The sequence below is a fragment of the Linepithema humile genome, chromosome 5 (genome assembly GCF_040581485.1).
Source record: "Linepithema humile isolate Giens D197 chromosome 5, Lhum_UNIL_v1.0, whole genome shotgun sequence".
NCBI classification, from domain to species: domain Eukaryota; kingdom Metazoa; phylum Arthropoda; class Insecta; order Hymenoptera; family Formicidae; genus Linepithema; species Linepithema humile.
In genome coordinates this window covers 7,239,149-7,260,127 of record NC_090132.1, presented here as the reverse complement: position 1 = coordinate 7,260,127, position 20,979 = coordinate 7,239,149, and the positions used below count along the sequence as shown (strand labels likewise).

Here is a 20,979-nt window from a genome sequence, read left to right as displayed (position 1 = left end):
ATAATAGGCCACTTTTTCCAACGTCGGTTAACTTTAACCGACTGGTAACTTTTCAGAATAGCCAACTAAAAACTCGAAATTTGTATATGTATATGTATATACAAGTTTCGAGTTTTAGTTGGCTATTCTGAAAAGTTACCAGTCGGTTGAAGTTAACCGACGTTGGAAAAAGTGGCCCATAAGAAGCATAAAAATAGTATCTGACACGCTGTGCTAAAAAGAAATAGAGAGAGTGAAACTACTTTTTCAATTTTTGCAATTTTTAACAACGAGCGAACGCCTAATCGCGTCCTTCAATTGCATATAGCCAAAGAACGCGATAAGGCGTTCTTTGGCCGTTAATAATTGTAGGACGCGATTAGGCGTCCACTTGTGAAAAAATTGAAGAACTCATTAGGCGTTTTCTGACCGTTAAAAACTGCAAAAATTGCAAAAATAATGCATTTGAAAGGGCTTGAAAAGAGCTTTCGAAAAATGTTCTATAAATTACTCCTCTATCTTCCACGACCGTTTGCGATTAGGGCTTATAACGCTTTGTACTCGCGTTTATCGGCACGTCATGGTACATCTCTAAAGCATAACCGTAAGAAATCGGCGTGTCTTGTTTCAGTATTGTTAAAAAACTCGGTAGAATAAGAGCCATGATGCAGGCGCATGCGAGTGTTCGTGCAATTTGGAAATTATATAATGTATATGCATGAGTCACACGATTTGTCACAGAATGAACAGCAGCAGGAAGGTGGGGTGAACGATGCGAAGTGGGGAGAGGAGAAGGGATGTGCAAACGTCAAAGTCATACAGCGTGATAGTCACTCATCGCTCTTTCCGCCGTACAATAAATAAACAGCCGATTTGTTTTCTATCTGAAAGACTTTCATATCGCATTTGTCATTAGAATTAAAGCCTCTGTGTCTTAGTAATGTATATTTATGCCGTTTACACCGCGTTACAGAGGCGATCGTGGCTCTTATACCTTTCGATGTCGATAGTGTGATGCGCTGCCATTAGAAATCTCCAGAAATCTCGTAGACGGTACGTTCGATTTCCATCTAATAAAACGTATTGACACTGCCTTTTGCATCGTTAGATTTATTCGTGTCGATATCGTGCTAACAATTGTACCATATTTGTTGCCGAGTTCTTCGAGATCAAACGGTTAAGAGCCGAGAAATATGTTCTGACGATGAGCGATCGTCTTATATACAATAGATTCAAATAATCGCATCTAATCGTTCGAATTACAAGTAACGATGCTTCGCAGAATATTCGGGCTGAGATCTAAATTTAAGATTCTAAGCTGTATTTTCATAAATCTTGCAGGAAGTTTTGGAAGCAACTTTCTACAATGAACAAAGGATGCTCCTATTGAATGTTATTGAAAGGTCATTGTGAGCAATGATAGAATTAAATCTTTTCGTATCGATGGGCGACATTTCGTAGCTGTCGGAGCATTTATATCTTTTTATATTCAATTCAGCAATCGTCTATTTGCGCCTTGGTGTTAAAAAAAATGCCAGCACCACCCCTGCCTCTTTCAAGTCTGCCACAAGCACCTATGTGTGAAAAAACAGAAGTTAACGACACTGATTCTCTGCCCCCATGGGCTAAAATCACGCTTACATCCGCAGAAGCTGAAATCGAAAAGCTGATCTCACGAAATGAGTTGAAAGACGCAGAGGTAACGTACTTCTCTCAAGTAGAACCGATTCTTCAAGACGGGCCACAGTAAGTATTGTTTTAACAAGCTTATGCCTGCCGCCTTTTATTAAAAAAATGGATTAGAAATTATCGTTTAATGTTTTATTATATTCAATTTTTTAATACGACACTGATATGCAACTTTTCGAATTTGCAATTCTTTCTGCTTGACAGAGATAAATTTGTAAGTTATATTTTGGTACAAAGTTTTCAAAATGTGCAAATGTTTTGCAGATGTGGATTAGTGGCGCTTGCAATGGCATCGCAAGAATATACAAAACCAGTCTCTGTGAGTCAGCTTCTCGCCGAAGCTCGTGTTCGAGGATTCACGCAGCACGGAGAAGTATACAGTGTTGATTTCATGGGAACATTAGCTGCGGAATATTTACCCGATCATAGACCCGACATTCTAGTAGATTTACAACAGTGTCCAGATACGTTAACTCATGCTTTGGCACACGGAGCGATGGTACTGATTCCTTACGATTCTGATTTCAATCATGCTCCATGTTTGAAGAGGGGCCACAAAGCGCACTGGGCACTGCTTGTGGGACTAATCTCTTCCAGGTATACAGATCTAGTTAAAATAACATTTGTATTTCTTTTCGCAAACTTTGCAGAATTAAAATGGTCATTATGTCATATATTTTCATGGTTGTTAATATTTTTTAGACAAGGATATCACGTTTTGGCGCGTCATGGTAAATCGCGTCATCTGGCTTGTTGGCCCTTGCGTGACTTGATAGAAAGTAACGGCAACTTAGAAGAGGAGGGTACAGCGAGACACGCAGGAGGATACGTCATACCAAAGGGCGGTGTTGGAGGCCAAAAGGGTTTACGCGGCAGAGCATTGGCGCTGCATCCGTACATATAGAGTTATATCAGAGAAAATTGTAGGTAATTAATATATCATGCTACAAGAAAAAAAAGAAAATTTACCGATACAATGTTACTCTGTATCTGCATTATGGTATGTGGTGAACATTCGAAACATAACATAACGTCTGCACACATACAGCTTCCGCAAGAGTCGACTAATAATTATATGTAATAAGAGATGCTTTAATTATTATAATATGTACATTTTTAATCCGAGCGAGATAATTCACGCAATGTTAGTCACAATATTTACCAAAAAAAAAAGAAACAGCATCGAAAATGCTTGTTGAAAATGTTTTTTTTTTAAGTGGTTATTTTTTTTTTACTTGAATTATATGATATAAATAAGAATTTCAGCAATCTCTGAAAATCGTGCGCGCAATCAAATACAGACAATTGTCTTGATAGTATTATGTCCCTATCAAAATCGAAACGCAGAAGTATACGCATGCATGGTAAAGAAAATGAGACACGTAAAGATGTTTACATAAGTAAATATACATGTATATGTACTAGAAAGCTGTTTAAAGTGGTAATTCAAATGAGCAGATCTAAATACATTTCTTTAGATAGAATGTGTAGGTTTTTCGATAATGATTGTGGTTTTCGTCCTATGTTGATGCAATAAATAAAGAGTAAATCTGTTATATCAATTTTGCAACTGCGTTTCAGGCAATTTAACTTAAGATTTTGAAGAACGCCTTTCTTTCGATTTTACAGTCAGTTTTAGTGTTCCAATGTTTCAATTTTATGCATCACTTTCTTGCAAGCCGTAGTATCGCACGATTTCTCGGTGTAAAAAAAAGTGCGTCACCCGACAGAATGTTATTGATTATTTTTTAAGATTATGCTTACGTTTATGTTTTAATATTTATTTATTAGTATAAAGAAAATTTATAAGTATAGTTTTCTTTTATATATATATGCATATGTATAAAAGGAAACTTATACACAATTTAGTAAATTATTATATATAAATTTAATAAAAGACTTGGAAAGGTACTCAACGACTGGCTGGATTCTCGCAGTCATACGATATATATATATATATATATATATTCCATAAGTTTTATATCATGCCTGTCAATATATTATTCGTAATTGTAAACAAATTAAAGAGATGCTATAAATTTGTAGACTTAATAGCTGCTTCGAATTAACCGAGAGAAGCCTTTCAAAATAAATTCTACCTAAGTGCCGTGAAAAGATCGGAGTCCACATATTTATAATATGAGATATGCACTACAGATATATACTGTCCGATTTTCAAGCTTCTGATATTTTTATCATTGTATTATAATCAAAATACTCTATGAAAATATTTGTTAATGTTGAATCTTGTTTTTTTTTTTTAGAATGCGTTTCATGTGCATCCAGAGAATACGAGCGACTAAAAAATATCCAAAAAATTGAAATGTTTCCTAAGCTTTAACGATGGCTTTAACGATGGCTTTAACGATGCTTCTTAGACGTTTGTGTTATCTGGATAATATGTAATATCGAAAATATTTTTTCTGTGTGAATTCATCAAGATGTAAGTGTGATATATACAAATATATAAAGATAGAATGATGTCTTCCGTTATCATCGCGATACAGTTCACAAAAAATTTTGCAGGAGGATGAATATAGGAAAAAGCAGAGCATATAATTAGATAAACGAATTTATGCCGACGTTCTGTCAAATATTTCGTTGACTTTTGTAAAATTGTTTAAAAGATTGTGTTATAATGTAAAAATTGTATACAAGATTTTATGTTGCAATTTTTTGAATTAATTTATAGGCACATATACGACATGTAGAATGTAATATTCATGATCAGGACGTTAATTATTGTTAATCTTTGTTATACACGTGCCCATGTATTTATGTTTAAATTAAGAGTTATTTATCAATAACTCTTAATTTAATACTGAAAAAAAACATAAATTTGTATAAATTGTATAAACTATAAATTAAATTAGTATATTTTATAAAATATATATAAGTATTGCGTATCATGCAAAGTGACTGTATCAGATGTAATTGGTGCTACGCTCGAATAAGACCGAGTGCTACACTTACTTTTTTCTGAATCATTGTTAATTCTACGAGAAAATTTTATTTCCATATTGTGAAATTAACGATGTGCAACGATTAAATCTAGGAATCTCTGCTTCTTATAGAGTACATCAGTAATAGTGATACAAAATATGTCAACGGCTTTTCACTCATGTTTCAGAATTGGAAATATTAATTGTGAACTAATTGTGTACGACCATTATTTCATTGTTACCACATTCTTGTTTTTATATTTAATATTTTACTGATGTTTTCCCTATGAATAGGTATCTATTTTTTACTAATGTTTAAATTATGATTCTACCGATCTCTTTTATATCAATAAGTATTGTATTACTTCATCCAATCGCAAATGAGTTTATTTACATTGGAGATATTACTGTTACTGATACACGCTAGTTAGCACCTGAGACTGTATGAGAATTGCCATTATATTAAATAAAACAGCTCCTCAACTTTTATTCGAACAAGATCTGACTTATTACACATCTAAGGATACTAAAATCCTTTCTCGTTCGAAAGCCTTGCTAATCACACAAGAAAATTTGCGACGAAATAATATAAGGTATATAACACGTATCTCTACGTACGTCTACCAACAGCGTGGGATTTAGAGGAAAACGATTCTATCGACGATTTATATAAATTTATTTCAGCGTCTTTCGGAACTTGAACGTCTCGATATTAGTAAATCGAATGTAATTTCGAAAAAGCTGTGTAATTCTAAACGCTTCAACATTTCTCTACATATTGACGAACAATTTGTCTATTTATCTACTCTCTCAATTTGCCTGACAATACATTTATATCGAGCCCACACAGATATATATATCTCATTCTTTCTCTCTGACACAATTGTTTCACTCTCAAATTGGACTTTACATAAATCGAATGCTCCAAAAAGGATATAATATAAATATTTCACAACATGTACAATTAACGCAGTTGATAAGTTTATTGTGGAGTGTGCAAACACACTTCTCGTACGTATTCTATCATGTTTATAAGCTGTACACTACTGTAGAGCATATTGGTATAAACATTTGAAAAGCGTTTCTTAACAGTAAACAATGTATTCGTTCATCAAACACATATCAAATTAGTTTTCAACACTTTACATGTTTTTTTTCTTTTTTATTATATGTCCATATATTAATATGCAATATTCACACAGATAATACTCGGTGCAAAGAAATAGATTTCCCATTTTGCAGTGTTTTCTTCAGGTTTGATTTAATTGCAGATTATTCGCGTGTAGCTTGCACGGAACAGCAGGAACAACTTTTGGTCATACGAAAATTTAATATCGTTCCTGCTTCGTTTATTTCTCGTTTAACCAGGTTTCTCTCGTCACTTTTTACAAACTGTTTATTGATTTCAATTCTTTGCAAGTATTATTGACAACAATTCGCAATGTGTACATGTACAGTAAAGACGTCGCGTAATAAGCACAATATAGACGTCTAAGACCATGAAAGTTAAACGCTATCTAATAATCCTTTTTTTTTATTTTACGTACAACTTTAATATATTAATTATTGTAAGCTTTGAGCTTGAGCCGGTCTTGTTCACATATGATAAAACTCGCTGTACACGAAATGAGAATTTTCCGCCTATTTACGATACGATACGATAGACCTACCGATAAAACGTGCTAACGGTCGTTTGCAAAAGCGATATCGATATATATATATATATATATGGTTTAACGTTGACGCTGCCTGATCCGTAACGAAATCCCGAGTTCTTCGACGTTGAAATAGATAAAGCAATGTATCTTTTACGTCGCATATATTGCACGCTCATTGATCACGCAATGAAGCATTCACTCTTACATTTTGACTAGAATTCGAAATTTGCGTATAAATTATCTTTCACTAACTGCACTTCCTTTGAACTGCGGATTTCTCAAACAGTTTTGTGCCGATCTTTCGTTTACAAAAAAAGTTGACACAGCTTCTTAAAAATTAATTATTGCATCTTCTTCAATATCATGCGATTTTTATTTGAGACATTTTTTTCATAAAACAAATTATTTACAATTAATTTAAGACGGTAAACGACTCGCTTTATATATATATATATATTTAAAATTTAAAAGTTGAAATGAGTAATAACTTTTTTCAACATTTTTGAAAAACAATCGATTCAGAATTGATCACAAAATCCACAGTTTGATAGAGAAGTACTTAGCAAAAAAAAAAAAAACCCTGTATATGTCTTTGCAGAAATAAATCAATGTTTTTTTTTGCAATTGGACCGTGAGCACGTGATTATTACTCTTCTAATATCTTGCGCATCTTAAAGAGAGAGAAAACTTATCTATACATATATATTTATATAAATGATTTAATCGATATATTGGACCTAAGAAAAAGCGGTAATTAATAATAAAATTAATGGAACAATCGATCAATAGAGGCAGGAACTACTGTAATTCATATAAAAAAAAGAAACAATACTAGTTCTATACCCTTCGAGTACAGAAGCTTTTGCGACTACTTAGATTCGATTATTCTCTAATGTATCTTTGGTAGCGAATTTACAAAGTTCGGAAGCACAAAACATTCCATAGAAAAATTCCAACTGATGATTTCCTTTCCCTGCAAACGTTCAAGCCATGTGCTCCGTCAAAATAAACGAATTAAAATGAATCAAGAATATTAGATTCCTGATTTTACATTTCGAAGATTCAGCGCCGATTTTATTTCTTTTTCATTCATATATATATATATATTTCTCAAGTAAATGTGTATATACGTTCGCCGTGTGTCCTCTAAACACGCTGGATGCATTTAACATGTAGCAAGTTGGCATCCTCTCGAGAAAAAAATACATACAGTGCGATTGGATAGAGAACATCAGGAAGATACGAGACAGAAATGTCGCACGAGTGTTTGAAGCAATAGATAAAGAAATTCGCGCGGTACAACGCTTTTTTTTCCAGAAACTTGAGAATAACGCTACATATGGCAGGTTTAATTGCTGAACTTGTTTCAGCATGCTTGGTGAAACAGAATCTTCGAAGGTTCTCTTCGAAGGTACACGTGTGACGTGCACACGCGATAATGTGTTTTTTTCCTCTTCTTTTTCTTTTTTTTTTTTTTTACGAAAAGTACAGTTCGTTCTGACGAGTTTTATCAATATCGCGTATTCGCAATTAATTATCGATAGCTGCTGTGAGTTTTATCGTCAAAGACTATGTTGTTATGGCCACACGTTACTTCATATACTACCCTCAATGTATCAGGGATTATTTATTCCATTCGGTAGTTTTGGACGAGAACGGCATCATTTATTATTTAGCCGTAAAAGATGTAAAATGTACGACTAACGTTTATCACTCGATACATTAACAACTAATTGCGGACTAGCAGAAAGAGGAGCGCAAATGGAGATATTTCATCGCTACGTTTACTTTGGCAAGACACGATCATCACCAGTGCCGTCGTCTTTTAGTCGCACCAGAGGATGCCATTAAAGAGTACCTTTTTTTTTTTTTTTTTTTCACATCCGGACAAATCGAGTAGGCATTTTTTTTTTTAAATTTGGCATTAGGCAGTCAAAGCGACAGCTACGTCGCTACAAACAGTACTGTATTATCTATATGCTGCCGCTCCTTTTATAAAATAAAAAAAAGAAGTCAAAAAGTTACGACTACGCTTATATTAACGAATAATTTCTCTTAACCCTTTCAGAAGGCAATATATGTGAAACAATATTTTTTGTAGCAATCACATTAATTAGTAAATATATATATATATATATTCACTTGATGCAATAAAATATAGCCTTATCTTACGACATATCATTCCAATTGCACGATTTCTTCTGAAAGGATTAGAGAAAATCTTGCTCTGCGACGACATTCGCATTATTTTACTTCAATTTAAAACGCTTCAACATCTTTCTGATATGGTTCCTACACGTATAAGAATTAAATGAATGAATAATACGCGATAGCTCGCTGTATTATACAAAATTAAAGAAACTCTACCACAGAATAAAGAAAAGCTGTGTAACTATATAAATTCCTAGCTAACTGATCTTAATCATTTATCGAGAAATCACAATCGTGCTTTTCTTCAAGGGAATAAAATTTATATAAAACTGACACGCTACAACGAGTGTAACGAAAAAACTTCAACTAAGAGTGTGTTTTTAAATAAAATACGGAGTAAGCAGAGTATTTTCGCTACACTAATCTGAGGCTATAGAAATCTTGTTGAATAATACGCAAAAGTATCTCAGAAAGCCGAATGACGAAACAGTATCATAACAGATGAGCAATTTCTAAGAAATATATCTTATTTACATATATATTCGTTATTATCTTTATGATATTTTTATGTATCCATAAAATTTTCCATCAAATTTTCCGATATATTATCATTTGCATCTTGTGCGCTAAAAAAATGTTTGCCTGTATCACAGACTTCTTCAGTAATAACGCATTGTATAATATCTACGCAATTTCTTAACACTTAAGCGTGTATATACAGTGTGTTTCACCTCAAATTTCGGATTTTGGCGTAATAGATTCTTTCTATATTCTTCTTTCAACAAAAGTTACAGCGCTGTAATAAAATTGTTCTTTCAATCTCTTTGCACGCGCTGAATATATTGTCATAAAGTTGCTTCAAGCTCGTTTCACGCTCTATATATGACTTATTGCAAATCGCAAGTCGACAGGTAATTAAAATTAAATAATTGCTTTTAACCTTTTAAAATATTTACATTTTCTCGCTTCTAACTTGACAATTAGAAGCGATATGGCTGCAATAAAGGGTTAAAAAAAAAAGAGAAATCATCAGTACTCTATGGCAGTAGAGCTCCTAAACTTCATCATATTACGAATGCCGAAATCCGGAATTTGTAATAAAACACTGGTGTGTATACAAGGTGAGTCATGTAACCTGTTACAAGTCAACATCTCAGTAATTAGTAAAGATATGGAAAAGATTTTTCACGATAATTTAATAATTAAAAAAACAAAACAAAACATTGTTTATCACATACAAGTTATTTTTGTTAGAATGTCGTAAAATTTAGATGTGTTTATTCTTTTATATATTATACAATTACCAAAAGCAATTTTTCGAAGTCAAGAGTATCCACTCAGGTAGCACAAAACATCCTGGGGATATCCTGGATATGCTCAGGATGTCCTGAAACATTTTTCAGGACATCGCGATATGTTTTGAATAATCCTAGGATGTTTTGTGCTGTCTGGGTGAATACATATTTGTACCAATACATACTTCAATTAGTCTTGTATAAAAATATAGAAAGCTAGAGAAATTCATTCAAAGTAATCTTAAGATTTAAAAACTCTATCATTCTAGAAAATTATTCTTTGCCACCAATCCATCTTTAGAAACTTTTTCGATACATTGATTATCGAGATATTAAATTGTTATATGACTCATATACCTTGTTTGTGTGTGTGTAGATGCACACGCAGACATAACATGTAATTTAAATAAAAAAAAATAGCATATCAATTTAACAATGGAATTGTCCTTCACATCAGGACGAGAAAAATTTAATATTTGGGAAAACAATAAGATTTAATATCGCTGCTCAAACGTGTAATACTGAAATATATTTAAATAAGATAGTAAAACAAATTTGTCATTCGTATACTGATAATAAAATAATTTAAATTAAATTAACAATGATAAGATTTAGTAGACATAAATATAAAATAAAATAATTTTATTTAGTTGATTTCGGTAAATTATTGAAATCATAAATTGTAAAATTATTTAATCTTATTATTTCTTAAATTATATTATCACTAAAGAAATAAAACTCAATTTTACTTAAATATTGATAAATATCAATTATTTAAAAATATTTCAGTATTAAATTAGAGCGTATTATCGCATGAATACGTCGTGAGTGAAAAAATTTCGGTAATAGCATTCCCATAACCAACATCTCCATACCATTCAATGAAACTGTTTGAGATATGTCAACGAATGTGTGAATATCTATAATTTGTATATAATCTCACGATGAAATTATATATTTATCAAGAAATCTAAAAAAATTGCATACAAATTGTATTACGCAACATAATTTTAAGTGGTATGGATATATGTGCTTATCACACATAACTATACATTTTGTATAACATATCTAGAAAATATCTCGAGCGTTTAAACATATTTCTATTGCTATTACGAAATAATGGAATGAATGTAATGTACACCTTGAACATCGGAATTCATAACATCCGCTAGACTCTAATTCTTACTGGGCAGTCTTAAGAAGCTGATGGTTATTGGGTTTGCGTATAAAATGAGTCAAACATTAGTAAAATCATCGACAATGATACAGAGTACGTAAGTAATTCGCCAGAACTTTTATCGTGTTGAGAGTCTAGATTTATGTAATAGTCGAACTCTGTTGTTGCGGATTGTAATCCAATAATGCTATTGGAAACGTCTTGATTTGCGTCTGCCATTGCGCCGATAGTTGGAAGAATTTTACACCATACCATTCAGTACCATCAATGCTCACTGAATAATACCGAGAATAATAGTCATTAAATAATCAATAAACAAGATTATTATTAATCAAATTAATAATAAAATAAAGAGAGATCTGATTTTCGTCTCAACGCTCAAATCTAGGTCAATTTACTCCACATTAACTAAAATATGTACGTCCAATATATAAAATGTGTGTAATTTAATAAGGTTTGAAAATTCAATCAATATGAAACTATCTTACCTCTTAATGGAATGTTGTGAGTTTTCGCAGAACATATAAGACGCGTCACGCCATCCACAGTCTGACTTTTTGGCTCGTTTTCTTTCTCCTTTTCCTTCTTTTTGCCTAATCTCATTACTGTAAGAGCATTTTTAACATAAGTATCAGAGAAAATTTGATCTACAAGTGACAAACTAAATAAAACTTATTCAAATAATAGTAGAATATTTATCCTTACTCTTTTGCTTTTTCTCTTTTGTCGTGTAATTCATAGACAAGTGGTGTCCTGGAGTCTCGCCCAACGCGGGAAGTCTTTGCACATGCAACGCTCGGAAAGCTTGGCGCAACGTGCTCTTTCCTTTTTCACCTTGTGTTTGTTTGCTCCAATAATCTAGCTGAAGCTCCACCGGTTCCCATCCTTCTCTCATCGGCTGGCCCACGTTGGGACTGCTAGGTGGTGTCAACTTTCCGGGAGGCGGCACTGGCAACGTCGGAGGGGGTAAGGAGGGCGGCGAACCGGACATGCTAATATTACTCTCCTCCAGATCGACTGACGCGGAAGAACTGCTGTCCGGGCAACCTACGCGAACGTCATTTATGAAGGGGATAAAGATTTGGCTGCTATCGTCCGTTTCCCTGCGAACACAATCGATCTTTTGTCAACGCCCAACGTTCAAGAGCGCTTTAAAAAAAAAACTCCCGAATCAATTACCTGTATGTAACCATAGCTTCCGCTATCGGTAGCAGTAAAACCGTGTTCGCCATAGCCAGATATTCCGATACCCGCGCCGCGCCTTCGCTCGATCCCCCGCCTTCCCTCTCCAGAAGCTCCTTCCACTCGTCTCCGAAGAGCATCGAATATTTGGCGTCGATGGAGCCGAAGTATTTCGTCAGTGTGTTCGAGCCGAGCGGCACCACCAAGAATTTCATGTAGTTCTGCCAATCCGGCGGTCTAAAGCTCAGCAAATCGACATAGTGACGGAGAACGGTGTTTATGAAACTATCTCCGCCGGCGATAACCACTTTTATAGGCGCCGGTGGTTTTGCTGAACTGTTGCAACTGTGATATAAAGATATGATGTTAGTGAATTTAATGCATAAAGCAAACGGGTGTTAAATATTCGTGAACATATCGCAAGTAATTGAATCGAATAATTACAATTTTTGTATCCGCGTGACCAAGCATGTGAACGTTGCACGGATATCAGCCGGTGATGCAGTCGTAAGGACTTTATGGTTTCTTTCTTGAAGTCTTGCGGCAAGAACCGCGCCACCGGGATCTGCTATCGATACGAGCGACACAGCCTCGGGCAAACTATCGTCCGGTAATACTCGACTAAGCTGCTCCACTAAAGCTTTCCTCGGCTGAAATTGATAAACATAATTTAGAAATATAGCTTTGAATCCTTCAATGGATATATTTGTATAGAACGCTCGGAAGTATAATTACCTCTGTGCTGTTTAAATCGCTCGAGGGCTTCAAATCGACACTCAGACTGTGCTTCTTAGATTTGTTGCTGCCAGGCGTCCCTCTATCGCGCGCAAAGAGCCGCGTTTTCCTCTCGGAACCCTCGCTCTTGTTAGGCTGTTCTGACTTTGGCGGCGAACCCGCCAAGTAGTTCGGTGGGTCGTTCGCTTCGTGATCCGTCCAATTTTCAGGGTGAGAGTCGCTGTCAGCTCTTCGAGAACTATCATCGCTTTGTCTGTCCACTCCACGTTCTGCAATAAAATTAAGTTACTCTCTAATCGAGATACATACCTGAAAGTGTTATTTGAAGATAGTATAAAGAGCCTTTTCAAAATCGCCGATATATATTTGAGAAGTTAAATTTATTTTTTTAAAACAAGCTCTCTCTCTGTGTGTGTGTGTGTGTGTGTGTGTGTGTGTGTGTGTGTGTGTGTGTTAAACACACAGATAAACAAGATAAATTAAAATTAAATAAAACAGAGCACAATAAATTATTATAAACTGTGTTCAAAAAGTAAGATGTTTTAGATATTTAAATCCTTGATGCTTAATTACTAAAATTCAATTAATTTTTAATTAATGTACAAGAACTATTGACACCTTTATAGTATTATTTTTTTTAATTTTATGTAGCGAGATATCGGCGATTTTGAAAGAATCTGTACAAGTATTCAAGTGGGACAAGTGTAAAAGTGAAGAAAAGCACTAATGTGCCAATGTTAGACTGCTCGAAAAATATATTAGATATTATATATGTCTCATATTTGCAGTTAGGTATTTTCGCATCGTATCTGGATATTTGCTGACTAAAATGCAAAAAATTAATTTAATGTCGTAGAAAAAATTTCTTACACGTTAATAAACGTTTATAACTGTTAAACAGTTGTCCACGTAACGATTCACAAATATCCAAATACGATGCAACACACACATTCGACCTGGAAGTGAAGACACGCCTAGTGTACATCTGAACTCGCGGCAATGATTATAAGTTAAGTCGCTAACAATAAAGACAGACCTATCGAGATCGTAGCGTAATATTTATTACAAGGTGTTATTTGCAAATGACAAACAGAATTGTGAAATGGTGTGCAGTTCGTAGCGCGTTATTAGAAAGCAGAGTATATGAACTAAGATTGACAGAGTAAAGGATACGTACGTATACAAGTAGATAGAGAGATACAGGCCAGTATCACAGATCGAAGTCTAACAAGATTACATACAAGAAGCCGCAAAGAGACACAACAGCGTATGTAGAGAGAGAGAACACAGGCTCACACACTATAGATACATACACTACGGCGAATTCTTTCGAACAAAACTCGCGAAAAAATTCACGCGATCGGAATAACTGCAAGAAAATTAAATGCCAACACAAATTCATTTTCTTTTTTATTGGGATTTACATACATCAATACATGTTTGCATCCTTTCGGCGAAACAGTATTATAGAGAGAAATGTAAGAATAATAGAAGATCGGAGAGAAACAACATGCCATACACACGAGAAAGTTACACAGAAAGTTGATGACATACAGAAGCGCTAAGATTTGGGATAAGTGAGAAAAAAAAAGAGAGAATCGTGCCACTTCGATTATTCTTGCATTTGGCTACATATTAGAGAAATAAGTTGCATTATTAAAAAAAAAAAAAAAATTTAATGTAATTAATACGTTTATATCAATTACATTAAATATATTTATATTAATTACATTGCTCGTGTGAGTGTAAATCGCGAAGCCACTTAATTACCAAGTGTGATTGAAACACCAAGCTTCTGTCGATTAGCAAGGTCATTCATGCGCTGGAGTTTCTTCTCCAATCTACAAAATTGTTGTTGCTGAATTGCTTTTAATTGTCCTTTCGCATCTTATATATTAGAGATATATTTGTACTTCGCGTTAATTATGTCATGGAAAAGAAAAAAAAAAAAAAATACAAAGATTGAATAACGATTAGATATCACTCGGAGAAACGTTTTGCGAGTTATTACATTATCAAGGATGTATATGCCTCTCTTACATTGCATGCTATATTCAAACGCAAGATACGTGCTGTTTGGTAAGAAGCGGAGTCCTTAGAACGTTCCAACTAGTTCGGTCCTCATAGAGTTTTTTTTCAGGATTTATTGACATTTACATACCCGGAGTTGTGTGTCCGATACGGTGTTTCTCTTTCGCAGGCTGTCCCGCGGGTGGTTGACACGCGGTTGCCGTCGAGACAGTCCCATTATCCTCGCTGGTTACTACTATCGAATCGTAACATGCAACAGTGCAAAGCCAACCCACCAGACTTTCACTTAGTTCTGAGGATCTATATCTGAGTAAGCTACGGAATTTTTAAGGATCTAATTCTTAGTAAACAATATTATGGCTACTAGTCCGCTTATTTTTTAGTCATATAAATTATATACTGATAATATAACTATATGTAACTATACGTATGCTAACACGATTCAGAACGGGAAACCGATATGCGTATGTATGGAAAAAAGTAATTATTAATTCTTTAATCCAAAATCCGTTCTTCAAACAACTTGTTAATAAAAACTGGACGAACCTGTAAAAGATATTTGGATTGCAACAGCCACATCATGCTGCTTCGCCAAGACATCAACAGCCTAGTCAAATCGTAAATAATAAACGCACTTTTGGCAGTTACAAATCGTTCACTTTTATGGAATTATTTAAATTCCCTTTCAGGCATATTATGAATTGTGTATTATATTATATAACTTTTATCAGTATTACAGATTTCTACAAGCCTTAGGCAGTATGTATGTTTTTATTTATTTATAGAATATTTAAAAAATAAAAATACGCTATTTTTAAATTAATTCGGTTTATATTGTTCGGTTTATATTGATTTAAACATATAAAAAAATAAATATTCGATACATAATATCGTATTCTTTTCATACTGAATATAAACATAACAATTATCATTTTTTTTGCAATAAATACAAAAAATTTATTATAAAAAATTTAAAGTTTTTTATACTCAAAAGAATCTCTTACTGTAAATATTATCGAATATAATGCTGATTATAAAAAAAACTAAATTAATTAATTTTATTTATATAACACACATGTGTTAAAAAATATCTTTCTTAAAAAGGAATTTGCAAATTACTGAAAGGGTGAATTCAAATTACGGACATTATTTCCATAAAAAATTCCATTAAAAAATGACGTTTAACTGCGAAAAGTGAAAATTTAACGAGTGTAATTGATGTTCTAGAGCGTAAGCGAGTCGAGTACGTGTCAAGTACGTGTTTTGAACGTAATGTATTTTCGATCCTTACCGTATAACATTATTTATGACTAAACGATATCAACATTCGCTTTAACACCAGCCTTTAAACATGTCTGTGTTATTTAAATATTACATTGCAACGTTGGCAATATAAAGTAATTACGAATCGATAAAATACCTTGCCATGTGTCACACACATTTTTTTTTAGAATACACAAATGATCGAGTTGCATGATGACTTACCGGAGTGTGGTGGTGCAAGAAGGGATCGACTAGAGCTGAAAAAAGGTCTTAGCGATGGCTTCGGCGTGCTACTAACAGACATGGTATCCAATTCTGGTCCACTGTCCGATAAGTCTTCTAATTCGTCGAACAATTCTTCTATTTCCATATCGCCGCCTTTAACGAAACAATAGATTGCTTAAATAGATAATTCATTTACTTTTTACATTTCTTCGTTTCGACTAACATTTCTTTCGGGGAAAAATCTTAAAATTCTCTAATATTAAGCAATCGATGTTTAAACTTTTTTATACTATTTTTCTACATAATTTGATTTATAATAATTTAAATACCTGAGAGCTTTTGCCCGATTTCTTCTTGATCGTGCTCCAACTCCTCAGACACCCTAAATCGCTTTAGCAGAGCTATAAATTTTTGCTTTAAATTCCTTTGCTGCAAAATACGAATAAACGTCATAAGCTAATGTTTCGAAGCCAATTAAGTTTTATAAGCTAAATGGCAATGTTGCACGCACCCTAGCATTGGTCGGCATCTTTCCTCGACTCTTCCGCCTGTGCACCTCCAGCGTAGGCTCGCTATCGCTGCCCTCTGCCTCACCCTCCGAACTAAATTCCTCCTCTTCGTCACTGAATTCCGGACAGAGCCTCTCGTTGGGATCGTTTATCAGTCTTTTGTCGTGGTCGACAGGCTGGGAGCTCAGAGCGACAACACTCACACGCGCCAATGGAACAGAGTGTCCGCCGTATTTCTCTGCCTTGTCCGATATGAGTTCTAATTCGAGATCCATTTGCTTTTGCAGCACCTGCATTCGAAATCCGTATCGTCAATACCGTCATAGAGAGATAATCTAATTTCTTAAACCGATATAAAGCGTATAAATATATATATTTTTTAATTGCAACAAAAAATAAATTACAAGGTAAAAGAACATTTTAATTAATCTGGGAATCAAAGAAATCCCTCTATTTTCTAACTTTCTCTTGTACTATTATTTATTCTTGATAGGGTAAATTAAAATTTCAGGAAAATCTTGCCTGTGCCATGTTAATGATTCCCTCCGCGAGGGTTTTATAGCCGAGCATCGTGCGGTTCTTGTATCGCTTTCGCCTCTGTAGCAATATCAGAAGTTTGTTTCCATCTCTCTTGAGAAAATGCGGATATTGAAGTGCAAACTGCAATTCAAGCTCCGTGTCGAGCATGCCACCGGTCGGTATGGCCATCTCGTTGGATCGTAAGGTTCTCTTGGAGCTCTGCATCTTCACTGCGATGCTGATGGACGCTAGATCTGAGCCGAGCGGTCGGAGTATTACTAAACGAGTTAATGTCAAGGAACACAGCCTGAAAAGAGCGATAAATCGATTTCAGATCAGAGTATTTTAAGCTTGAAAATTGATACAAAGATTACCCACAAGACTTTAAGATCAAAATACAGCTAAAAATAAATTTGGAATAAAGTCTCACCGGTCTCGCTTATCCGTTTAAATATTAAAAAAATTGAATAAGTTTAATTTTTCGATGGGGGGAGTAAAAAAAAGAACGTTTAAATTTCTGCAGAGAAATCGCGTGGAAAAATATACTAAACTATGCATGCTAAAATTTGCCGGTAGCGGTAACTTCTTTCGTGTAATATATTTTTTTCCGACCGATCAATTCTTACTTTCCGCGCATCCTTTGTGCAGAAATTGCTTCTCGGCGATACACACGCGATAAAATTTATACCGAGTGGAAATATCGTCGACGAAACCCTTATTACGTGCGAGGGGGGTGAAGGCGGTTATCGTTATTTATGGAGAGACTTTCCAGGGTTCGGGGGCGAATACTAAATATAGCATCCACGGAGGGTTGAGACTACAGGTGGTACGCTTATCATATGTGTGCGCGTTTATTTCGCATGTGCACGGCTGTTTCGCTTGTGACAATATACGAACGCGAGGCCAATTCGCGGCAGGCACGTAAACGGATTTGATCTGTTAACAGTACTTGCGAGTTCACTTAAATTATCCAGCAATCCGTTCTGCATTCGAATTGTTTCGACTTGTCTGAATTCTATTCAAATATTCTTCAATTTATAAAAGAAATTGTACAGCGAAAGGTCGATTATTTGAATAAGAAAAAATGTTCAATAAGCGTATAATCTATAGTCAAAGAAATAAAATCAAACAAGGCGTAATTGTTATTTAAACAGATTTAAAATCTGCGTGCTTGAATGTCATCTCGTTTTCGATTACATTGATTCATTTTATTCGTGCGCTATTTTTATGTGGAATTTTGCATGCAATGTATTCCTGAAGTATTTCGGAAAATCTTTTTCTGGCAACCACTTGAAAGTCAACAGTTCTCGGCAAAATCGCCGATGGCAACAACTATGTAATCACAGCTACGCTACAATTCGAATTTATACCGAACTAACCGCTGACTTTTGCTAAACGCGTGCCAATTGCAATTTGGCAGCGGAACCGGAAGACAAAAATACAATAATCGTATATCATCGCATGCCAACATTGCTATGCATTAATAATATACGCAGTATTCCTTTTTCACGATAGCTTTCCAGCTGATTCCAATTCAGCTCGAGTATCTTTGATAGTTTCGCAATACTTAGACACTTACATAGATATTTGAAACCTCGTCGTACAGTCGGCAGCCAAAACATTGTAAAATTTCGGTCCATCTTTGGAACTTGCCAAAATCGCGAGGACAATCCTGCGGTTATGGTAAATTTCAAAGTTCAACAAAAAAAAAAAAGAAATATGCCTTATCTTGTTGGAGATTTAAAAGCACTCTCTATTTCCGGTTTTGTCGAGACATTTTACATATTAGTAATAAAATAAAATAATAAATTAAATATTTCATATATCTGCAATTTTTAAAATCGAATAAAAAACAAATTTGCAATTTTATATCTTTGTATAAGTTAAAACAAATTACTCAATAAAATGTAAAGATGTCATTTTACTTCTTTTATTCAAAATTATTTTCAGTAAATGCGAATTAAATATCTAAGTAAAATAATTAAGTTTATTAAAGCAAACTAAAAATTTAATTTTGAATAAAAGATGGTGATAATAGAGACGAAAGTTTCCACGGCATTAAATTTAATATTAATTATAATATTAAATTTAATATTAATTATAATATTAAATATAATATTAATTATTTATTAATATTCTATTAAATTTAACTTTTATCCCACTAGAAATATTATTACTAAAAATTCATTGTAAATATAAATTAATAAATATATTTATTTATTTTATTTTAACTTTACTAAATAATTTAAACTTTATATTAATTTCCATTCGACATCATATAAAAAATTTGAAAAAAATCATGAGAAAAAACTTGTTGATATTAGAATATTATTGGTAAGTCATTTCTTAATGTTGCTAATGTGAATAAAAATAACTAAACATTGTCTCATATTAATTATTTGTATTGACATTCGTCGAATACGCATTAATTACTAACATCGGGCGATAAACAATAAATATTGATTGTAAATCAATCTAATATCACAAAAAACAATAAATATCATAAGAAAATAATAAATATTTTCTTTAAGAGAATCGTTAAATCATTATACTTTAGAAGTATCGAAGATAAAGAATATATCGACGATTGACAAACGAGCTATCCCCCCCTTCCCACCCTCCATTCATCACGAAAGCGACGATCCCTGTATGCGGACCTGTCAGTTTTCGTTGACAGTTGCGGTTGTTTCGGGAATCGCAAGAATGAACGCAATGCAACATCCGATTGTGATTCGGACTGCGAACAAAGGCACAAACGCGTCTATTTATCCGCGTGAATTCGAAAATTCAACCAAAACGGACACCTTAAGTGACCGAGCGGGGACAAAAAGGGCGTGCAGTCGCGGAATCGCGGAGACGTCACTTGGCGTGTCCACCATAACGTTCGAAAAATGTCGAATAAATTTATTCCATGAGAGTCAAGGAACGCCTTAACAATCGTCGCCGAGTACGATCTGTTACCTGGGTATGCAATTTGGGGGTGTACGATCCACTTCCCAGGTGGCGAACAGCTTCATGGGAACGGGCCGGGTGGCCGGAGCCGTCACCTTCGTCCGTTCCGCCATTTTTGGCCTAGGCGGCCCACAAGACACGCACAACACCTACGTTTCACCGCGTCCCACAGCTCGTAGACGACTGTATCAATGACTGCGAAGCTCAACTCGACACGGGTAGATCCGGCGGGAAATTCTCGTTTGTAACGCCATCTGCTTCCGGGTGTACAGTCAGCCTTATGTATGATTCACACCAAGTTCATTTCCGACACTTTTCGGACCCACGTATCGTATCTAGATATTTGTGTTTCATGGACAAATCTAAAATATATTTTTGTTCAATCTATTATATGACATTCTATGTATTTTTGAACTTTATATCACTCTTATACACATCAACTTATTAAATATTTGGCATTTTTCAATAATTAATATGACTGCTCTTATAAAAATTGATATAATTAATTTAGTCTATTATATAATTTTAAATATCATTTCAACTTGCAGTTCATTAAATTTATATATTTACTTATTAATTTTAAGTTAATGATTCATATATTTATTATATATAAATAAGTTTTACTTTTACTTTAGCTGAAAAGAATAACAGTAAAAAATTAAATAGTACTAA

General features: G+C 34.1%; 2 protein-coding genes across 6 annotated transcripts; one reads left to right on the top strand and one right to left on the bottom strand.

The window, feature by feature from the left end:
• The first annotated feature begins 383 nt into the window (after positions 1-383).
• LOC105677285 (actin maturation protease) lies at positions 384-5,099 on the top strand. 3 transcript variants are annotated; one of them, XM_012375813.2, is made up of 5 exons: positions 384-1,032; positions 1,321-1,725; positions 1,933-2,265; positions 2,371-2,591; positions 3,933-5,099. In XM_012375813.2, the coding sequence occupies exons 2-4, from the start codon at positions 1,511-1,513 to the stop codon at positions 2,570-2,572; spliced, it is 750 nt and encodes a 249-aa protein (XP_012231236.1). In that variant the 5' UTR covers positions 384-1,032; positions 1,321-1,510; the 3' UTR covers positions 2,573-2,591; positions 3,933-5,099. The 3 variants fall into 3 exon arrangements, with proteins under 3 accessions (XP_012231236.1, XP_012231234.1, XP_012231233.1); XM_012375811.2 differs by having other exon boundaries at positions 2,371-2,595; XM_012375810.2 differs by having other exon boundaries at positions 386-1,032; positions 2,371-5,099.
• Positions 5,100-5,262: 163 nt separating this feature from the next.
• On the bottom strand, positions 5,263-20,535 carry KrT95D (phosphofurin acidic cluster sorting protein KrT95D). 3 transcript variants are annotated; one of them, XM_012375820.2, is made up of 12 exons: positions 20,317-20,535; positions 17,359-17,662; positions 16,839-17,126; positions 16,657-16,756; positions 16,325-16,480; positions 14,970-15,071; positions 12,809-13,077; positions 12,518-12,723; positions 12,071-12,418; positions 11,597-11,994; positions 11,380-11,496; positions 5,263-11,165 (listed from the first exon to the last, which is right to left on the bottom strand). In XM_012375820.2, the coding sequence occupies exons 1-12, from the start codon at positions 20,418-20,420 to the stop codon at positions 11,032-11,034; spliced, it is 2,526 nt and encodes an 841-aa protein (XP_012231243.1). In that variant the 5' UTR covers positions 20,421-20,535; the 3' UTR covers positions 5,263-11,031. The 3 variants fall into 3 exon arrangements, with proteins under 3 accessions (XP_012231243.1, XP_012231242.1, XP_012231244.1); XM_012375819.2 differs by having other exon boundaries at positions 14,970-15,074; positions 20,317-20,534; XM_012375821.2 differs by lacking the exon at positions 14,970-15,071 and having other exon boundaries at positions 20,317-20,534.
• Between the last annotated feature and the right edge of the window lie 444 nt (positions 20,536-20,979).